Below are 20,966 nucleotides of genomic sequence, written 5' to 3'. Positions count from 1 at the left end.
CACGCACCAAGACCAGGCTGGACTCTGCCCCAGGGAGAGCCCTGTAGACTCCTTAAGCTACATGCCAACTTCAGGAGAGCGTATAGTCAAGAAACTAGGGAATTTCCAGGGAAGCATGTTGATGTTTGTATGTAACCGTGGCAGTTTGGCTTGTCGTAGGCTAGTTTGGGGACCAGCTGCAAGCCCATGGGGGAAGGAACGGGACTCCCTGCTGGCCTGAACTTCCCTGCTTCCCGCGAGGCTCTAAGTGTGTGCGTGGTGCCAGGGAGGGGGCCCGGGGCCACACCCATCCAAGGCACGTCCAAGGTCTGGGTTCAACCCTGCCCCTCCGCAGGACGTGGGCCCCAAACCCAAAGCAGCTCTTACATTCTGCCCGCTCAGCCTCTCTCTGGCGCTGCCGCCGCCTCTTCAGCTTGTGGTCCTGAAGCTGGACCCCAGAGATGTGTTTCCCAGTGGGGAGCATCGGAGGAGGAGCAGGAAAGGGCCTCCCCCAGGGCTTCCGGTGAGACCCTCGTCGGGGTTCCATCTGCGCCTCCATGGCCTCAGCTAGCTGCTCTCTCTCCCAGGTGTGGGTCTCTGGGCGAGGAGGGGCCTTTCCTGAGTGACCTCCCCCTGGAGTGCTGCCATGCGAGAGAGAAGAGCCTCTCCCTCGTCCTTCCCTCATGCTGGCCTTAGTCCGAAACCGCAAACAGTAGAGTGGTCAGCTCTGCAGGGGGCAGGCCATGGGGGGGGTGTCTAAGCATGGGCCTGCCAGAGGCTGCATACAGAGGGCGGGGCGGCTGCTTGGAGCAGGGCGGGCTCCCTCCCTCCTGGGGTGGGGCCGTGGATCAGCTGCTGCTCCCTCTGCTCCAACAGGGACTTCCGTTGGGGTGCAGGCAGGACTGGGGGGACACTGAGTGCTGGGCCACTGGTCATGTCGCTCCTGCATCCATCCTCCCTATCCACAGCGTCCACTCACCGTGTGTCGCTCCTGCATCTGTCCTCCCTGTCCACGCTGTTCAAAAATCGCATCATACCCACATCCATTCTCCCTGTCCCCGCGGTCCCTAGCTGGCCATCCTTGCTCCCTCTCACCCGCGCCACCATTGTAAAGTTCCCAGCAAGCCTTTCCCTCTGGGGGCTGTGCGTTTGCCCTGCAGGGTAGATACTCATGTATGTTTCGTAAATGTTTCTCCCGGACTGCACTGGCTTAATCCTTTCGATGTAGGCAGGATAGGGAAGTCCCCTCCCAAGGCAATGGCAGAAGCCATCCCTGCAGAAAAACAGAAAAACAGGGAAAAACAGTAACTAAAGCCTGATAAGACCCTCACCTGTCCACAATAGACCCCAGAAGCTCCTGCAGAAACAAAGTCAGGAAAGAATTTCAAAGACCATCCCCACGCCCAAACCCCCCCGTAATCTCCTTAGCAACGGACTTTGACCTACGAAGAAGCCCCCATGGGGGCAGGTTGAAGAACCGTATAAAAGCCGCATCAAGGGGCTGGAGCGATAGCACAGTGGGTAGGACATTTGTGGCTGACCTGGGTTCGATTCCCAGTGTTAGGGTGCGGATCGAAATCTCCCTATAACGACAAAGAAACTCCAGAGACTGCAAAGAGCAAGCATGGTTTATTGTAAGACGGGCTAGCCAGGGTCCAGCCGCCTACGCGGACACGCAGGTCCAGCAGGTTGGGCAAGACCCCGAGCTTCTCCAAAGGAGATCTTATATAGGCCTTCCCCGGCCGTTACAGCAGAGCCCGCGCATTTCATAGCCAATAGGTTTGTAATATTACAAACTTTCTTAAGCAATCCATTTAAAAGGACTTTACTCCTTAGCCTATGGCTTTAGAGATCAGTATTCGCATCAATATTCAGGAATGTCCCAGTTCTGGGGGCAGTCCTGGGTCTTGTGATATGGGTGGTGTGACATGGGTCTGGTTATCTGGTCTGACCACCACCCTTCTTGCGACCCAGGGTGCCTGTATCCAAATTCCTTGCTCAGGGACAGATAGACAAGTTATTCTAGAATGCGGGCTCCTGTAAAAGGAGTCTTAAGAAAGCTAAATAGATTCCTGTGGTCTGTCCTGAGCCAGTTCCTCACACCAGCACCCCATATGGTCCCCTGAGCACCTCCAGGAGTGACCCAAAAAGCAAAAACAAAACAAAAAGCCGCGTCAAGCAAAGGAAGGGCACGCTATGCTGCTTGTGCCCACGTGGCCGAGCACATGTGTCGCCTGCATCTTCCCTCGTGAGATGTGGACATTCATGCTTTCATGTCTAATGCTGAGATATGTGTAGGGCTCTCTCTGCCCTTGGAGAAGCCCGTCTTCTCTCTTGAGCGCGTTACTCTCCCTCACTGTCTCCCCCTCTACACCTTCAAAAACCCTCCAAATAAAATTATTTACTTCACTGCTCATCTGCTCCTGAAATTACAACCCTGGGTCCCAGGTGGCAGAGGGGGATGGGGAGAAAGAAAGCCTCTCTCCTCCTGGCTTCACATAAGTCACCGTGGGATCCCCCAACATCAGTTTCATTGATGTTCATCATCGTGGCCAGTCTAGGTCTATGCACCTTGCCTGAAGCCGACCCCCAGGACTTGTCCCTCTCACAGACACCAAAGGACACCCACTGAGTAGGAATTTCTCAACCTTTTTCTGACCAAAATCCTTGTGAAGTCCTTCAATATGATGTAGGCAGGCAGACAGGGAAAGGCCCTCGGCAATGAAATTTAGGTCAACAAAACTTCTGGGAAGGAAAATTTTAAGACTGGTCCACTCAGTGGATACGAAAGCAAAGACCTGGTAAGACCTTCAGCAGACCCTGAGGAGGTTGGACCCTCCCCATGAAGTTCCTCTCCTTGAAAACCCTTGGACCTCTCCTTTAATCCGATTAACTCCAGATTAAATCCAAGAAGACTCCAGAACTTCCAGATCAAGACAACCCTTGAAGAGCCTATAAAAGCCACCTTGATCCCAGAGGCACGCAAACCAATTTCAGAACCCAGCGGCTTCTGGCAGAAATGCTTCTAGGCTGTGAACTAAGCTATGGCCCTGTGCCACCCTGGGGGGAAAGGGTGTTGTCCCTTCCGCCTTCTCCCTTCAGAGGCAGCATGGTGCCTGCCATCTTTCAGATCCTATTCAGCAGGGGTATGAGCTTGCAGTGATGGCGTGGGGAATCTCGGGATGCGGGGGCGGAACCAGTGCTGCTCCCCGCCCAGACGAGACCCCGAGCTGCTGGCCACAAACAGCTCCTCCGCTCCTGAATGGCCATGATCCCAGAGGCATACAAACCAATTTCGGAACCCGGTGACTTCTGGCAGAAATCCCTCTGGACTTAATTACTAAAATCCCAGAAATCCGAAACTGCACGGCCACTATTGCGGGCGCATAACATCAAATGCTCTTCATTATCAGCAATAGAAAACAAATTATCAAATGATGCCTTTTCAGCAGGTCTGGTTGTTGGGGGAAAATTCCAAATAATAATGGTTGTCTGTCGAAACATTGAATGTAATCAAAGAGAGAGTAAAGTGAAAATCATCTGCCACACAGGCGGAGGGGTGGTAGGATGGAGGGTATACTGGGGTTCTTGGTGGTGGGACATGTGCACTGGTGAAGGGATGGGTGTTTGATCATTGTATGACAGACTTAAACCTGAAAGCTTTGTAACTGTTCTCACGGTGATTCGATAAATAAACATTAATGTAATAGCAAGAAAATGTAAAAAAAAAATAATAAATTTAAAAAACAAAAGCTACCTTGCGGGTAGGGCGTTCGCCTTGCACGCAGCTGACCTGGTTTCGATTCCTCTGCCCCTCTCGGAGATCCCAGCAAGCTACCTAGAGCATCCCACCCACATGGCAGGATACTCAATATGCCAAAAACAGTGACAGGTCTCACAATGGAGACGTTACGGGTGCCCGCTTGAACAAATAGATGAGCAACGGGATGACAGTGCTACAGTGATAGCTTGAACAGAGGAAGGGCGAGAACATGCTGCCCACTCCGTGTGCTGCTGGTGTCTGTGGCCCAGCACATGCGGTGCCTGAGCACATGTCGCCTTCACCTCCCCTCTTGAGATGTGTACTTTTAAGCTCTCACGTCTAATGCTGGGATGTGTGTAGGGGCGCTCTCCGCCCTTGGAGAAGCCCAGATTCTCTCTCTCTCTCTCTCTCTCTCTCTCTCTCTCTCTCTCTCTCTCTCTCTCTCTCTCTCTCTCTCTCTCTCTCTCTCTCTCTCCCTCTCTCTCCCTCCCTCTCCCTCTCTCCTCTCTCCTCTCCCTCTTCCCTCTCCCTCTCTCCTCTCTCCTCTCCCCTCTTCCCTCTCCCCTCTCCTTCTCCCTTTCCCTCTGTCTCCCCCCTCTCCTCTCTCCTCTTCTCTCTCTCTCTCCTTCACCCTCTCTCCCCCCTCATTCTCTTTCCCTCCACAACTTCAAACACCCTCCAAATAAAATCTGTTTTACTTCACTGCTTGTCTACTCCTGAAACTTTTCTGGAAGCGAGACAAGAACCCAGTAACCCTGGGTCCCAGGTGGCAGAGGCGGATCAGGAGAAAGTGACCTTTCTCTCCTCCTGACTCATGTGGGCCACCATGGGGTCCACCTGCATCACTTCCAGAGGGCTCCTTGTCCTGTTGGCCTGAACTCATGCTGTGGCCCCTATTGACCAACAGACCCCTTGGAATGTTCTGGAGGCCACTTGCGGGCCTCTGACCCAGCTAGGAGAGCTGCACTGGAGGCTGTTCCCACCCTGGGCAGCATCTTCACTTTCTGTCGGACGAGTCTTTCTGTGCGCCTGGTCTCCACAGAGACGCAGATGAGAGATCCCTCTTCCTCAGACGGGCCAGGTTCCAGGTCTGGGAAGATGCTGACTCTTCCTTTCCTCCTGGGTGGGGCCTCCCGAGAGCCACTCCAGCCACACGGCGCACTGGACCAATGAGTCACGCTCGTGTCCTTCGGGCCGAGGCTTACTAGGGTCATGTCCAGTAGCGCCGGTGATGGGGGTGGGATGTGCCGTGACAGGACGGAGCCCTGCGCCATCTCCCAGCCCCAGAGGCGATCGGCTTCCTTACGTGGTGTCCATCTGTGGCCATAGGCCCTGCCCACCTGCAGGAAATGCAGGCAAGGGCGGGTGTGTCTCGGGGCTGGGCTCCTGTGGGTGTGAGACCTGGCACCTTCTCCCCTCCCGTCCGCGGGTTAGGGACCCCAGCCACGTAGCCACTTCCAGGGCTCCATGTTTAGTTTATATTTTAACAGGGTGAAGTGCAGTGTTGCGGAAAATCAGGGCCTGACGTAATCAGCACAGCAGGGAACCGTGAGGGGGCTGAGCGGGCTCACTCGTCTCTCCGAGAGACCTTCCACCTCTGGGGGTCTTCCTCCTCAACGCAACTTTGCCACAGTCCGGCCCTGGGCGGCTCAGGCAGGCAGGGACGCGGCCAGGGGCACATGGCCAGCACGGTCGTGTCCTGCGGGGTCTGGCCCTCAGGGCCGTGGGAGCCGGCCCTGCCCTCGCTCCCAGGCTCCGACCCGCACGGCCAAGTGCCAAAGTGCGAGGCTGAGGACAGCGCGCTGGGCTGGCTGACTCCCTTGTTGTTGGAACAAAATGCACCGCGCCCGGAGCTGCCCCCCGCACCGGCAGGGCCGTGCCACGCGGGCCTGGTGCTGGGTCAGCGCCCTCCCGCTGGAGCGCCGGCCTGGACGCCCTGCTGAAGTACACAGTGGGGTTCCTGCCAGGGCTGGGGACGGTCAGCACGGCAGCCCCCTTCTGCCCAGGTCTCTCCCCGGCCCCTGAGCTGCCCCGAGCCCCTCCCTCTGCCCTCTCGCCCCTTGCTGTCCTGCCAGCGGCCTCAACCCCCAAGAGCCACACCGCAGGTGGTCCCCAGGGCAGTACCGCCCACAGCCCCTGTCACCTCGCCTCTGTCTTATCTGTGGACCAGCCAGGGTGGGGGCTGGGGGCGCTGAGCCGGGACCACCTTCCTTATCTTCAGGTTTCGGGCAAGGATGAGTCTGACACCAGCTCCTGTTGCCTGGGACAGACCCCAAGGCGGGGCAGTGGCCGCATGGGCGCCTGGGGCTGGTGCCACCCGCACATCTGCGGGCGGCCGGCCCAGCCCACGCTGCCCTGCCCACGCTGCCCGGCCCTCACGCTGCCTCTGCGGCTTTGCAATAGCATCAGTCATGCAGAGAGGCGACAGGACCGCGCCCCCGCCCGCTGGCCCCGGCTGGAGCCGCGGCCCCGCGGCGGGCTGGGGTCGCGCCCGCCCCGCAGGCCGGCTGGGGAGCGCGGTGACACCAGCACCCCCACTCCTCCTGGGCCCCCGCGCCACCGCGGCCGGACGTCCTTGGGAACCGGCGGCCGGACGCCGGCCCCGCCCACCCCGACGGGCTGGCCACCTCCGCAGGTGCCCGCGCCCCGCCCCGCGCCGGCCGCCCGCAGTGCCCACCCGCGAGTCCGGCGCTCATGGCCCGCGCCACGGAGCCCGAGCGGCGGCTGCTGGCCGTCTACACGGGCGGGACCATCGGCATGCGCAGCGAGGGCGGCGGTGAGTGCGGGCCGGGTCGGGCCGGGTCGCGGGCCAGCCCGGGGTGCGGGTCGCGTGGGCTGAGCCCCTGGGCGACAGGCGACAGGCGGCCGGGCCAGGCCCAGGAGCGCCACCAGCATGGGGCCAGCCTGGCGTGGGAAGAGGACTGCCGTCTCCGACACCCCCAGGAAGTGCTGCCCGGCCCCCCTCTGCCCGGCTCCTGTCCCCGACTCCCCCTCCTCCCCGGGGCGGGCGGCAGGGCCCTGTCCTCCCCGAGTGCCCGCACCCCCTGCGGTGCCCGCGCACCCCCGCCCCAGGTCCTCCTGCGGGTGCCCGGGGTCTGCAGGGGACAAGTGTCCACAGGCCCCTGGAGCTGGGGTCACCTGGGCTCAGACGTGCAGCCCCGCGGGGCCGGCCGGGTGGTCCCTGGCCGCGGGGCCAGGCCGGAGGGGCCGCAGTGAGGACGCGTCAATGATTAACGCGCAGCACTGACGGCAGCGGGCTGCTTGGGCGTCACTGCGGGAGCACTGTCCAGGGCACGAGCACACCTCTGGCTTCCGCTCAGGGCCAGCCAGCCAGGGGACACCCGGCCACCCCCAGGGTTCAGCCAAGGGGTCACGGGCCGGCCAGCAGGATTCAGGACGCACTGGCCGCCTTGTCCTCCACTGCCCCCCAGAATTCAGAGGCCTCGGCTGTGACGTGTTCCCCCGTCCCCACGACCCGCCTGCCCAGCCCCACCCCACCGGCGCTGCCCGCTGCCCGGCTCGGAGTGCCCCTTCCTGCAGGCGGACCTGGAACTTGCTGTCCTGCCCCGCAGCCCACGTCTGGGCCTCCACTTGCCTCCGGGGGCCCGGGGTGCCCCCCGTCCTGCGCTGGCCCCTGCACCGGAGCCCAGGACAGCCCAGGCCGGAGGCTTTCGGGGCCCCTCCCTGCCGAGCCCCAGGCCTCAGTGACAGCGACCCTACCCGCCGGGACACACGCGGGCTACACCAGACCCGCCGCCCCACCCCTGCACACGGCCCCCACCCTGCAGGCTGCTCCCCACCCCCCCCGCCACCTCACACAGCCTCTCCACACCCCTCTCCACCCCTCTCCACACTCCCCATTCCACACCCCTCCACACCCCCCACACCCCTCCACACCCCCCACACCCCTCTCCATACTCCCCTCTCCACACACTCTCCACACACCCCCTCTCCACACCCCTCTCCACGCACCCCTCCACATCCCCCTCCACACCCCTCTTCATACTCTCCCTCTCCATCCCCCAAGCTGCCCCCACCTCTTCCTCTCCTGGTGGGCCTGCTGCTCAGAGGGGCTGGGCTGGGACTGAGTGTGGTTCCTCGTGGCTGCTGAGCCCCCCAGGCCTGGGCCTGCGTGTTCCTGCCAGTGCTGTCCCTGCAGCCCCAACCGAGCGGGTCACCAGGTGTCCCGGCCCGGGGTCAGAAGTGGCTGAATCTCAGCTGCTGTGGTTCTCCTCCTGGAAGGAGCAGAGTGGACACGAGCATGCAGGGGGCATGTAGAGGGCTGGCCCCACCAGTCGCAGCTTCAGGGACGCCCGGGGGCGTGGCCGTCTCAGGCTGGACGCTCCCTTCCGTGGTCACTTCTGCCCTGGAGGATGGGTGGCCAGTGCCCGTGCCTGGTGTCCCCGCACCATGCCCTTCTCCGCACGGGGCTCCCGGCCTTGCCCCCTTCCCCTCCAGCAAGGCTACATTGTATGAAGACCCCCGCCAGGGGTCTGACCTGCGGGCAGGGAGTGGTGGGGGCCCCCTGTGAGACTGGCAGGGGCCACGGGGTCACTGGCTTTCCTGGGGTCCTTTAGGATTTCCTTAGAGCTGATCTAAGGAAGAGCAGAAGCATCCAAGGAGTATGAGAAGGGCACCAGGCTCAGGCTGCAGGGAGGGCTTCCTGGAGGTGGTGCCCTGACCTAGGCCGAAGCATGTGCCAGTGAGCCAGGGTGGGGCTGAGGGTGTCCTGGGGCGCCAGGGGAGGGCAGGTATCCATCACCGACTTGGAAGGGACGTGCAGCTCAGGGTCTGGGGGATGTGGGTGTCGGCACTCAGGCCGTGTGGGGAGCCCCGAGGGGGTCACGGTGCCGGCAACAACCGGCCTGGACTTCTCCATAGCTCCTGCCCACACGCAGGGGGAGCGTCGTGGTCGGGAGGCCACAGGCTGCTCACCCGCTTCGCCCCCACTCTGCCGCAGTGCTGGTCCCCGGGAAGGGCCTGGCCGCCGCCCTGCGCCCACTGCCCATGTTCCACGATGAGGAGTACGCCCGGGCCCGTGGGCTCACAGATGACACCCTGGCACTGCCGTGAGTGGGGGCGCCGCCGGGCTCTGGAGGGGACACGGGCTTGACGGCAGGTGCTGGGCCACGTCACGGCCCCCCGCTTTCTGTGGGCCTGTCAGAATGCCCCCCACTGCTGACCACTGTATCTCCAACCCAGACCCGAACCGCGCAGCATCAGGCCACAAGAGACTGTCTCCTGTGTCCCTGGGGCGGGGCCCACCAGCCTGGAGCTGGAGCTGGGAAGGTGACCCTGCTCTGGACAGCCCGTCCTCGCCATCCTCACCCCTGTGCAGTGACTCCAGGCGGAAGGGAGCCGGGAAGCCTGCAGACATCCTGGAGCCTAGGGAGGGGGGTGAGCCACCTTCCTGCCGCCCGCAGGCCCGCCAGCCCCGGCCAGAGGATCATCTACACCATCCTGGAGTGCCAGCCGCTCTTCGACTCCAGCGACATGACCATCACCGAGTGGGTCCAGATTGCACAGACCATTGAGGTAGTGAGGGGTATGGGCGGGGCTGTGAGCAAGGGCGGGGACTCCGCATGGGCGGAGCTTGACTGTGAGCGGAGCTGTGAGTGGCTGGGGCTGTGGTGTGGGTGTGGCCTCGCTGTGGGCGGAGCTGTGAGTGGATGGGGCTGTGGCGTGGGTGTGGCCTCGCTGTGGGCGGAGCTGTGAGTGGATGGGGCTGTGGCGTGGGTGTGGCCTCGCTGTGAGTGGATGGGGCTGTGGCGTGGGTGTGGCCTCGCTGTGAGTGGATGGGGCTGTGGTGTGGGTGTGGCCTCGCTGTGAGTGGATGGGGCTGTGGTGTGGGTGTGGCCTCGCTGTGAGTGGATGGGGCTGTGGTGTGGGTGTGGCCTCGCTGTGGGCGGAGCTGTGAGTGGATGGGACTGTGGTATGGGTGTGGCCTCGCTGTGAGTGGATGGGGCTGTGGTGTGGGTGTGGCCTCACTGTGAGTGGATGGGGCTGTGGTGTGGGTGTGGCCTCACTGTGGGCGGAGCTGTGAGTGGATGGGCTGTGGTGTGGGTGTGGCCTCGCTGTAAGTGGATGGGGCTGTAATATGGGTGTGGCCTCGCTGTGAGTGGCTGGGGCTGTGGTGTGGGTGTGGCCTCGCTGGGGCGGAGCTGTGAGTGGATGGGGCTGTGGTGTGGGTGTGGCTTCGCTGTAGGCGGAGCTGTGAGTGGATGGGACTGTGGTGTGGGTGTGGCCTCACTGTGAGTGGATGGGGCTGTGGTGTGGGTGTGGCCTCGCTGTGAGTGGATGGGGCTGCGGTGTGGGTGTGGCCTCGCTGTGAGTGGCTGGGGCTGTGGTGTGGGTGGGGCCTCGCTGGGGCGGAGCTGTGAGTGGATGGGGCTGCTGGGTGGGCAGGGCTGAGATGGAATAGAGTGGTGCGACTGGAGTACGGGTGGGGATTCTGAGCATGCGCTGAACTGGAGTGTGGGCGGGGCTGGAGTGAGGTGTGAGTGGCTTCAGATCGGGACTGCTGCCGTACCCTTCAACAGCTGCCCTGGCTGTCCTACCCAGCTCACTGTGGCCAGCCGACCCCTGTATGAGCCTTTCTCCCTGCCCATGGGCTCCTGCCCTTCCTGGCCCGTTTTCCACCTGGCCCCTAAAGAAACTCCGTCCCGGACGGATCCCACTTTCCTGCCCTGGTCATGTGTTGTCTTCTGCTGCGCCTTGTCCTTCTGTCAGTTCCTGTGGCCCTGGGCCTGCGCAGCCGGCAGCACCCTCCAGATGGGACCTGAGCACCTTGTGGGGTGCCCAGAGCTGCTATCCCAGCCCCAGGTCCACCCCCCTCCCCACCCCCTCTGCCACCCCCCACTATCACCCGTGCCCAGACTCAAAATGACGCAGCCTAGTGACCTGCAGGTGGCTGAGCCCCGGGTGGCCGGCAGAGGGCGCCCTGGCCCGCTAGTTCAGCGCCTGGCGCCCCTGGTCCGCCTGGACTTCTGTTCCGGACTGCGGGGCACACTCCCACAGCCCGCCGAGGCCCCCATCGGCAGCCCCCGGGGGAGGTGACCCGGGACCACCCCTCCGAGGCGGGGGAAATCCCTCATGCTTGCCTGTCAACGTCCTGCCCGGCATTCCTGTTGCACTAGGGGCCACGTGTCCACGCCCACCCCCCTGCCCCCCGCAGCTTGCTCAGGGCTGGCGTCCTCTGGCCTGGGTTCTGGGGGCCCTGCTGGTATCTCCTGGTAGAAGCACAGCTCAGGACCCACCTCTCACGCACGCGGGGGCTCAGGGGAGGGTCTGGGAAGCGCCTGAGTGCGCCCACTCTGCCTCCAGAGACACTACGAGCAGTACCACGGCTTCGTGGTCATCCACGGCACCGACACCATGGCCTTCGCCGCCTCGGTGCTCTCTTTTGTGCTGGAGAACCTGCAGAAGCCCCTCATCCTCACGGGAGCCCAGGTACCACCGCCCTTCTCACCGCGCCCCGCAGCCAGGCGGGCAGAAAGCTCTGGAGAGACGCTGGGTCTGAGGGGAACTATCGGGGCTGCATCCAGAGGGGATTTGGGAGTCCCTGTCCCCGATGTGGCTCCCCCAGTGGCCCCTTCCCGGCACTCGGAGACCTGTTCTGGGGCAGAGGCCGTGGCTTCTGGAGGGGCGGCTGGGACCCAGCCCCGGGGCCAGGACAAAGAGCCCCCGAGGGGTCAGCATGCTGCTGGGTCAGGGAAACGGCCCGCTGCCTGTCCAGAGCTTCCGTCTCAGCCCACCCACCTGCCCAGTCTCCCCGGCCCTCTCTGGGCAGCACGTGAGGACCGGCTGCAGGGCGGGGCTGACCCTCCAGGCGGGCCTTCCTGCCCCCTTCCCTGTCCGTCCCTGCAGGTGCCCATCCACGCGCTGTGGAGCGACGGCCGAGAGAACCTGCTGGGGGCCTTGCTCATGGCCGGCCAGTACGTGATCCCCGAGGTAGCCGCCCCCCCAGGGCAGGCCGCCATGGCCCCGGGAACCCTGGGCTTCCTGGGCCATGGGGCAGAGTCTGTCTGGGAACCGGGTCGGGGCAGGGCCAGTGCCCGCTCGCCAGTGCCTGGATGGCCCGTGCCAGGGGGGCTCCTGTTCCAGGGGAGGGGCAGGGACCCCAGGGGCACCTGTGCCGGGCGGGCACTCGGAGCCTGTCTCTGAGCCCTGCATACCGTGTGCCCACACCAAGCCCATGGCCCGCCCAGGTCGGCCTGTTCTTCCAGAACCAGCTGTTTCGAGGAAACCGGGTGACGAAGGTGGACGCCCGCAGGTTTGCTGCCTTCTGCTCGCCCAACCTGCCCCCACTGGCGGTCATGGGCGCAGACGTCACCAGTAAGCCTGGCGGGGCGTGTGTAGGAGGGTCCCCCGAGCGGATCTCACGGGGATGCCCAGAGGAGGGGCAGCTGGAGGGTCCTGTCCTCCCTGGCTTCCTCACCCCTGCAGGACTTGGGGCCTGGATCCACGCAGCCCCTGAGTCCTGAGGACAGAGAGAGCAGGCGGCTCCCCATGGCACAGCCACCACCCACACCCACAGACACACACACCCACACACACACACACACACACCACAGACCCACACGCACCACACAGACCCATACCCACAGACTCGATAACACACACACACCACTGCCACACACAGCCCCTGCCACACCCCCACACACAGACACACAGACACCCACACAACCCCCACACACAAACGCCTTACACACACACAGACCACCCCCACCTCATCCTGGCCTGTAGCTCCTCAGCACTTCTGTGACCGCCAGGCCCGGGGGTCGGGGGGCCTTCCAAGGCGGGATTCGGGCGCCGCCCCCGGCCTGCCTCCCTCTGCCCAGTACCTCCTTCCCTCCCTGGGCCCAGACCTCCCTCAGGGCCCTACCCCCAGCCCGGAGCTATAATCCCCACAGCCTGGGGTCTCCTGGGGGGTGCTGAGACCCGCTGTGACCCGGCCCCTGCTCACAGTTAACCACGAGCTGGTGCGGAGGGTGCGCGGGAAGGACCCACTGGTGGTGCACAGCGACATGGAGCGCGACGTGGGGCTGCTGCGCCTGTACCCCGGGATCCCTGCCGCCCTGGTAGGCTGTACCCTGACCCTGCACCCGGGACCCCCGCCCTGGTAGGGCTGTACCCCGGGACCCCCGCCCTGGTAGGCTGTACCCTGACCCTGCACCCGGGACCCCCGCCCTGGTAGGGCTGTACCCTGACCCTGCACCCGGGACCCCCGCCCTGGTAGGCTGTACCCTGACCCTGCACCCGGGACCCCCGCCCTGGTAGGGCTGTACCCCGGGACCCCCGCCCTGGTAGGGCTGTACCCCCGGACCCCCGCCCTGGTAGGGCTGTACCCCGGGACCCCCGCCCTGGTAGGCTGTACCCTGACCCTGCACCCGGGACCCCCGCCCTGGTAGGGCTGTACCCCGGGACCCCCGCCCTGGTAGGGCTGTACCCCGGGACCCCCGCCCTGGTAGGCTGTACCCCGGGACCCCCACCCTGGTAGGGCTGTACCCCGGGACCCCCGCCTGGTAGGCTGTACCCTGACCCTGCACCCCGGGACCCCCGCCCTGGTAGGGCTGTACCCCGGACCCCCGCCTGGTAGGCTGTACCCTGACCCTGCACCCCGGGACCCCCGCCCTGGTAGGGCTGTACCCCGGGACCCCCGCCCTGGTAGGGCTGTACCCTGTACCTGTCCCCAGGACTCCCGCCCTGGTAGGGACTGCCCCATCGCCCCGTGCCCCATCGCCTTCCCAGAGGACTCCCCAGGGCCGGCACGGAGTGGTCCGGAGCGGCTGGGGAGGCGAGGTGTAGCTGCAGGCGGGCCCCGCTGGGTTCTGCCCCTCCTGGGACAGGCCTGCACTCACCTTTGGCCTCTGCTCCGAGGAGCCTCCGGGGCGTGCAGGGGCACAGGCCTGACGGAGCAGAGTTGGGGGGCGGGCAGGGGCCGAGCTGACCCTCTGCCCGCAGGTGCGCGCCTTCCTGCAGCCCCCGCTCAAGGGCGTGGTCATGGAGACCTTCGGCGCCGGCAACGGGCCCACCAAGGCCGACCTGGTGCAGGAGCTGCGCGCGGCCGCCGAGCGCGGCCTGGTCCTGCTCAACTGCACGCACTGCCTGCAGGGCTCTGTCACCGCCGACTACGCGGCCGGCAAGGTGGGCGCGGGCCACCGCGATCCCCGCCCCAGCGCCCCCCGCCGCCCCGGCCCGCCCGCGACCCCCGCCCCAGCCCCACCCCGCAGCCCCGGCCCGCGGCCCGCCTGCGCCGCCCGCCCCGCCGCCGCGACCCCTGCCCCCGCCGCCGCACTGTCCCGCCTCCCTCCTTCCTGCATCGACCCCTTGTCCCGCCTGCACCACCCGCACCCGCTGCCCCGACCCCTGCACCCACTGCCCAGACATGTCCCGCCCTCCTGCACCGACTCCCACTGTCAGCTCTTGAGCCCCGTCACACTGACCCCGCGCCCGCGCCCCTCCCTCTCTCCCTGCAGGCCATGGCGGGGGCCGGCATCGTCTCTGGGTTCGACATGACGGCGGAGGCCGCCCTGGCCAAGCTGTCCTACGTGCTGGGCAGGCCGGGGCTGAGCCTGGAGGGCAGGAAAGAGGTAGGGCCTGGCCGGGGCAAGTCCTGACCCTGGGAGTGTCCTGGCCGGGCAAGTCCTGACCCTCGGCATGTCTTGACCATGGGCATGTCCTGACCTGACCCTGGGCATCTCCTGGCCGTGGGTATGTCCAGGCCTTGGGCATCTCCTGGCCAGGGTATGTCCTGGCCGTGGGTTTGTTTTGGCCGTGGGCATCTCCTGGCCAGGGTATGTCCTGGCCGTGGGCATCTCCTGGCCAGGGTATGTCCTGGCCTGGGTATGTCCAGGCCTTGGGTATGTCCTGGCCGTGGGTAAGTCCTGGCCGTGGGTATGTCCTGGCTAGGGTATGTCCAGGCCTTGGGCATCTCCTGGCCTGGGTATGTCCTGGCCTGTGGGTATGTCCTGGCCAGGGTGTGTCCTGGCCGTGGGTAAGTCCAGTGGTCTTGCGTGGAGCTGTGTTGCAGCAGAGGGGCCTGGGCCAGGAGAGGGAACACTGAGTGGGTGCTGGACGCCCACCCAGCCCCCCCTGTGCCGCCCTCAGCTGCTGGCCCGGGACCTGCGGGGGGAGATGACCCGGCCCATGGAGACCGAGCCCCGACCGTCTCTGCAAGGCGGCCCCCTGCGCCTAGGGCTCACCCACCTCCTCGGCCTCAGCCAGGTACGGCGGGCACAGGGGCTGAAGGGCAGAACCCGCTGACCCCATGTGCGCGGGTTGGGGCGTGGCGAGACTGTTCCGGGCCCTGGTGACTGGGCGCCGCGCCTCAGTTTCCCCCGCGGGCCGGTCAGATGAAAGGTGTGTGTGCTCTGTCATTAGGCCCCTTGGAGGCCCCAGCACGTGGGGACGCGGGCCCTGGTGGCGTCTGTGGCCAGCCTGGGCGGGCTGGTGACCCCTGAGCTCAGCTCCCCGCCTGGGTGCCTGACCTACTTCCTGTGGGCCTCACCCCTGCCCCCCGGCGGCATTTTGTGTGGCTCGCTGTGGCAGGGGTGGCCTGGAATGGGGTCCCCTCGGGAGACGTGGACGTGTGCCCCGAGTCGTGCGGGGGGAGCCCAGCGAGGGTCCAGCCCTCCCCGGGGTGCGGGACATGAGGCCTGGCTGCTGCCCCCAGGAGGCCGCCGCTGTCCGGGACGCGCTGATGCCCAGCCTGGCCTGTGCCGCGGCCCACGCGGGCGACCTGGAGGCGCTGCAGGCCCTGGCCGAGCTGGTGAGCGCTGCCCGGCCCGGGGCCCCGGGGGGGGGGGGGGAGGGACCGCCCCTCCCCCGCTCGCAGTGACGGGCGCCCGCTTCACCCCAGGGCGGCGACCTGAGCCTGGGGGCAGCAGACGGCTGGACGCCCTTGCACGCGGCTGCTCGAGGCGGCCACGCCGGCGTGGTGTCCCTGCTGCTGCGCAGGGGGGCGGACGCCAACGCCCGCACCGACGGCGGCCTCAGCCCGCTGCAGCTGGCCGCGCGGGGCAGGTACCGGCTCTGGGCTCCTTGGGGCCACCTGACTTGGGGCAGGAGGGCGTCGGGGAGCCCCTTCGCCGTAGGAGCAGCCCCGGTGGCCCCTCCATGCCAGGCAGGCCTCAGGCGGGGGGGGGCACGGTGCCCCTGCTGACCTCGCCAGAGCTGGGGGGGCTCAGGCGGCCATGGGGCAGCTGACACAGCCCGGGGCCCCTTTCCCCGTGGGTGGCACCCGGGTGCAGGGTGGGGGGCACCGTCTCCCCCCACCTGCTCTGATGGCCCCAGGGCCCCCGTCCTGGGCGTGGGTGGGGGCTGGATGAGCTCACCGGGACCCGCCCCCCACCCCAGCTTGCACCCCAGCCCGACCGACCGGTCTCGCTGCTGGAGACACCCACCGCCCTGGCCCGCCCCTGTGGGAACCTGCCTGAGGTGGCACCATCCCCTCCCTCCCGCCCGAGTCCTCCCGCCCCGGGACACCTGCCTCTCACACTTGGCAGGCCAGGCCCTTCTGGAACCATCTCTGGTGCCAGCCTGGCAACCTGAAATCTCAGTTCCTGATTGTGGCCCTATCTGATCTGGACCCATTGCCTCAGTTTCCCTAGCCCACACCTTGTTGGGTGGGTGTGCCAAGAGGTGGGCAGCCTTGTCAGGGACGGTCTGCAGGGTCCAGTATCCAGGCCAGCGGGAGCCACGTGGGCTGGGTGTGGGGGTCCCCCACAGCTGTGCCTGCCCAGAGCTGCGGGTGAGACGTGCCCTCTCGTGCAGGCATCGGGGGGTCATCGGCCTGCTGAGGGCCGCAGGGGCCTGCCTGTCCCCGCAAGAGCTAGAGGACATGGGCACTGAGCTGTGCAGGTGAGGCCTGAGGGACACTGGGGCTCGGCCCTCGGGGCCCCTGGAGCACTGGGCTGGGCGAGTGCTTCAGGAGAGGGGACCAGGATGGGCGACGCGCCCCAGAGAGGCGGCAGCAAAGCATGTGTGCGTGTGGGGGTGCACGCATGTCGCTCTGCCGTGCGCACGCGTGTGCGGGCCACTCCATGGGGTAAAGCCTCGCATGGCCCCTCCTGCACCCCTCCCTGACCCCCAGCCCCAGCGGCCCCCGCTGGCGCAGCTGCTTGGGTGGCCTTGCCGGACAGGGTGGGGCAGAGCCCAGCGGCCCTGTGCCCCCCCCAGGCTGGCGTCCAGGGCCGACCAGGAAGGCCTGCAGGCGTGGTGGCAGGCCGGAGCTGACCTGGGCCTGCCAGGCTACGATGGACGCAGCGCCCTGCACGTTGTGAGTGCCCTGGACGCCCCCACGGGCCCCCGAGGCTGCCCCCTCAGGCGCAGAGGAGAAAGTGGGTGTCCTGAGGGGGGGTGCTGGGGTCACGGCCAGGCTAGACTCCGTCCCGCATGCTCCCACCCCAGGCAGAGGCGACTGGGAACCTGGAGGTGGTCTCCTTCCTACAGCGCCTGCTGCGGGCAGAGGGGCCGGTAAGTCCTGCCTGAACCCCGGCCGGGGCCCCGGGGTGGGGGCTGTGTCCAGGGCCGGTCTGGCAGTGGCTGAGATCCAAGCAGGGTGGGGCAGCTCAAGGGGCAGTCAGGGAGGGCTTCCTGCAGGAAGGGCAGCCTAGCCTCTGCACGCTGTCCTTCTAGGCCCCCCGTGACTGACCATACAGTTGCGGGGCCCCTGTTGTCGCCCTGAAGTGCCTCCGGCTCCCTGCGACCATGCTCTGGGAGGCCCCCGGAGGACGGCCGCCCCCACATGCCCAGGAAGTGCTGCTCTGAGTCTCGCCCGGCGCCGACCTGCTGCAGCGTCAGCCCCGGCCTGTCGGGGCCTGCGGAGCTCCAGCCGGGCAGCGCTCTTCCGGCCAGCCCGCGGGCTCCGTGGGCATCGCGGCAATAAAGTCTCCCGGCCACTCCCTCCCGGGTCCCCGCAGCCTGGCTCCAGCGGGTCTGTCTGGGCCCCGCGCTGGGGGTGTGTGTGGGAGTCGTGCCCCAGGCTCTGGGTCAAAGGGCAGCGTCCTGGAGTCCCAGGGGCACACGACCCACCGCTGCCCGTGGACCCGCGGGAGGGCCCGAGTCAGTGTGTGTGTGTGTGTGTGTGTGTGTGTGTGTGTGTGTGGCAGAGCGTGTGTGGACATGAGAGTGTGAATGTGAGCGTGAGCCTGAGGGTGTGTGTGAACGTGACACAGCGTGTGTGACTGACAGTGAGTGTGTGAGTGCGTGTGAGAATGAGCGTGATGAGTGCTCGGCCCCATCTCCTGAATCCTCGCTCTTCAGGCCCCCTCCTCCAGGCAGCCCCCCATCCCGCCCCCATCTGGAATCCTCAGGTCCCTCCCGGGCCTAGTGCAGTTCTGTCTGGCCCTGGTTCTGGCCCCCTCCTGGGGAGGCGGGCCCTGCTTGGCCCTGGTGGGGTGCGCCCCGAGGGGGGCTCCTGCATGTGGATGGCAAGTGTGGCCCCCTAGGTTCTCCAGCTCCGTGGGTGGAGGCTGAGGCTTGGGCCTCCCACGACAGCGGCCATCGTCATGGCGGCCCCCTGCCCCATCTGCCCAGTGCCAGGGGCAGGGCCCCACTCTGCTCCTGGCCTCTCCCAGGTGGCCCCACCCGCACCCCCGGGCGCCTCAGCCTGGTTCCCAGGCCCAGGCTGGCACCTCTGCTGGCCGCGTGCCAGATTCTCTCCCAGACACGGGTGTGCCCGCCTTGCACAACCTGGCCGTGGGGCCTCTGCCCCACACCCTGGGGAAGGCCCCCGGAGTGAGGTGCGGGGGCAGGCGGCCTGCAGAGCCAGAAGCCCCCTGCGGAGGGCCCCATGCCCCTGCTGGGCCCTTGGGCCCACATGGCATGTGGCCAGCAGCCCACACAGTGGCCCACTGTCACCCAGTGCCAAGGGACAGCTCTTCCCAACTGGGTCATTGGGGGGGGGGGAAGCCCAGGGCTGCCCCGCCTGACCCGGCCCCCAGCGGTGGCCAGCAGGTCTCAGCAGCTGAGGGCGAGTCCATGTGTTGGGACAGGCTAGCAGCCTCGGGGTCCCTGAGGCCCGCCCGGGCCCCTCTCCCAGCGGGGACACCCAGGACAGGCCCGCGGGGATCCTGGCGCTGGGGGTCGGGACCCTCCGTTCCCTGCTCCCGCGCAGCACCGTGGCCTTGGGTGAGGCCTTGGGGCTGACCCCGGGAGTCCCCGCATTCCGGGGCGCGCCCCCCCGTCCCTATCCTGGCCCCCGCCCGAGGTGTCTGTGCCCGGGGAGGCCTCATGCGGGGCTCAGTGCGGGACCCCGCGCGGCGCCCGGAGGCGGGGCCTGGTCCCCCGTCCCCGTCCGGGCCGGGCGGAGGGAGGGCGGCCCCGGGCGCCGGTTTCACTTTCTCTTCGTCCGAGCTCCCCTCCCACCCGGTTCCCGCTGACGCCGGAGCGGCCGGGCGCCCCCGCCCCCCGCCGCCGCCCCCCGGGGCGCCCCGACCCCCGCCGAGCGCCGACCCCGCCGCCAGGTGTGCGGGGCGGGGCGCGGGGCCGGGGGCGCCGGGCGGGGCGGTGAGTCAGGGCCACCCCCGCGCGGGCCGGTACCGGCCGAGGACGACCCGCCGCGGACCCGCGGGCCCGGAGCCGCCCGGCCCGGCCCGACCGGTCTGGCGAGCGAGCGCGGCGCATTCCGGGGCGGGGGCGGCCGCGCGCTTAAAAGGCGGCGCGCGGGCCGGGGCCGGCAGGCGGGACGGACGCTCGCGCGCCGGGTGCAGTGGTTCTTGACAGTTCAACAGTCTGTAGCGCAATTGTGAAATGTTTAGGACCACTAGACCCGGCGCGCCCGCTCGGCGGGCCACGCGGCCACCACGGCGTCCGGCGGCGCCGCCGGGCCCCGGGAGCTGAGACGGCGCGGCGCGGGGCGGGGGCGCGGGGCGCGGAGGTCGAAGCGCGGGCCGCGGGGATCCAGGTGCGGGGTGCGGGAGTCCAGGTGCCCGGCGCGGGGCTCCAAGTGCCAGGTCGGGCCGCGGGGATCCAGGTGCCAGGTCGGGCCGCGGGGATCCAGGTGCCAGATCGCGCCGCGGGCCGCGGGGATCCAGGTGCCCCGTCGGGCCGGGCCGCGGGAATCCAGGTGCCAGGTCGGGCCGCGGGGATCCAGGTGCCAGGTCGGGCCGGGCCGCGGGGATCCAGGTGCCAGATCGCGCCACAGGCCGCGGGGATCCAGGTGCCAGGTCGGGCCGCGGGGATCCAGGTGCCCGGCGCGGGGGTCCAAGTGCCAGGTCGGGCCGCGGGGATCCAGGTGCCCCGTCGGGCCGGGCCTCGGGGATCCAGGTGCCAGGTCGGGCCGGGCCGCGGGGATCCAGGTGCCAGATCGGGCTGCAGGCCGCGTGGATCCAGGTGCGGGGCGCGGGGTGCGGGGCGCTGCCGCGGGGCCGGGACACACTCGGGCGCCGCCTTCCGTCGGGTCCTGGGCTTGCGGCGTCGGTGTTCGCAGGGTCGCGTGGAGGCGCCCCGGGCGCGCGAGGCGTGGGCTCTAGTGACGCGAAGGAGCGGGGAGGGAGCCGCGGGGAGGAGCGTGACGACCGCCGCCGGCCTGAGTGTCCCTCGGGAGCCAGCGCGGGAGCGGCCGGGACACACGCACACCCCGCCTACCCGCCCCGGTTGGAGGGAGCTGCAGGCACAGCCGGGTCGCCCAGCACGGCCAGGTCCTGGGGAAGTCGCCTTTACCGCCGTGGGACTCAGGGCCCAGAGGAGCTGGTCAGTGCTGGGCAGTTGCGGAGGCTCATAGGGTTTCCTGAAAGTTCTCCCTGGAGCACCGCTCAGGCCGCTTCCCTGCTGGTTTCTGGGTTCTGAGATTTGAGTCTGTATCCGCCCAGGGGCATGTGACAATAAATGTACATCCTGAAGCCTAAGTGTGTCCTGCGCTCCTCTGCAGAGCCCCCAGAGGGCCTGACCCGTGCCCGCTGCCCCCAGCATCCTGCCTAGCTGCCCTCTAGCCTGGGGGAAGGGCAGGTGGGCAGGTACCCCCACGCCACAGCACGAGCTCGGCTCTGAACCCTAGGTCCAGACCACCAGCGGTGGCCCTGGCCACGCCCACGCCGCCCTAAAAACAGGCCACTTCTAAACTGGTGGCCAAGTCCCTGGTCCCCTCAGAGGGTCCACACGGAGCCGTTTCCCGGCAGAGAGGGGCGGGGTGACCTCCTGTTGGGTTCAGGTGCCACAGCGAGCTTGGAGCTAGAACTTTCCTGGTGTTCCCTCGTGAGCCGGCCACAGGGCAGCCCCTCAG

General features: G+C 67.0%; 1 protein-coding gene across 1 annotated transcript; it reads left to right on the top strand.

Moving 5' to 3' along the window:
• The first annotated feature begins 6,407 nt into the window (after nt 1–6,407).
• Nucleotides 6,408–17,647, top strand: ASPG (asparaginase). Its single transcript, XM_055132742.1, has 16 exons — nt 6,408–6,518; nt 8,703–8,811; nt 9,166–9,277; nt 11,066–11,191; nt 11,609–11,692; nt 11,950–12,076; nt 12,710–12,822; nt 13,706–13,888; nt 14,221–14,334; nt 14,852–14,968; nt 15,417–15,512; nt 15,603–15,766; nt 16,517–16,603; nt 16,922–17,021; nt 17,153–17,218; nt 17,381–17,647. The coding sequence occupies exons 1-16, from the start codon at nt 6,437–6,439 to the stop codon at nt 17,393–17,395; spliced, it is 1,695 nt and encodes a 564-aa protein (XP_054988717.1). The 5' UTR covers nt 6,408–6,436; the 3' UTR covers nt 17,396–17,647.
• The last annotated feature ends 3,319 nt before the right edge of the window (nt 17,648–20,966 follow it).

Source organism: Sorex araneus, chromosome 3 (assembly GCF_027595985.1).
Source record: "Sorex araneus isolate mSorAra2 chromosome 3, mSorAra2.pri, whole genome shotgun sequence".
Classification (NCBI taxonomy): domain Eukaryota; kingdom Metazoa; phylum Chordata; class Mammalia; order Eulipotyphla; family Soricidae; genus Sorex; species Sorex araneus.
Note: the sequence above shows the minus strand (reverse complement) of the source record. Positions and strands in the feature narration are given on the sequence as shown.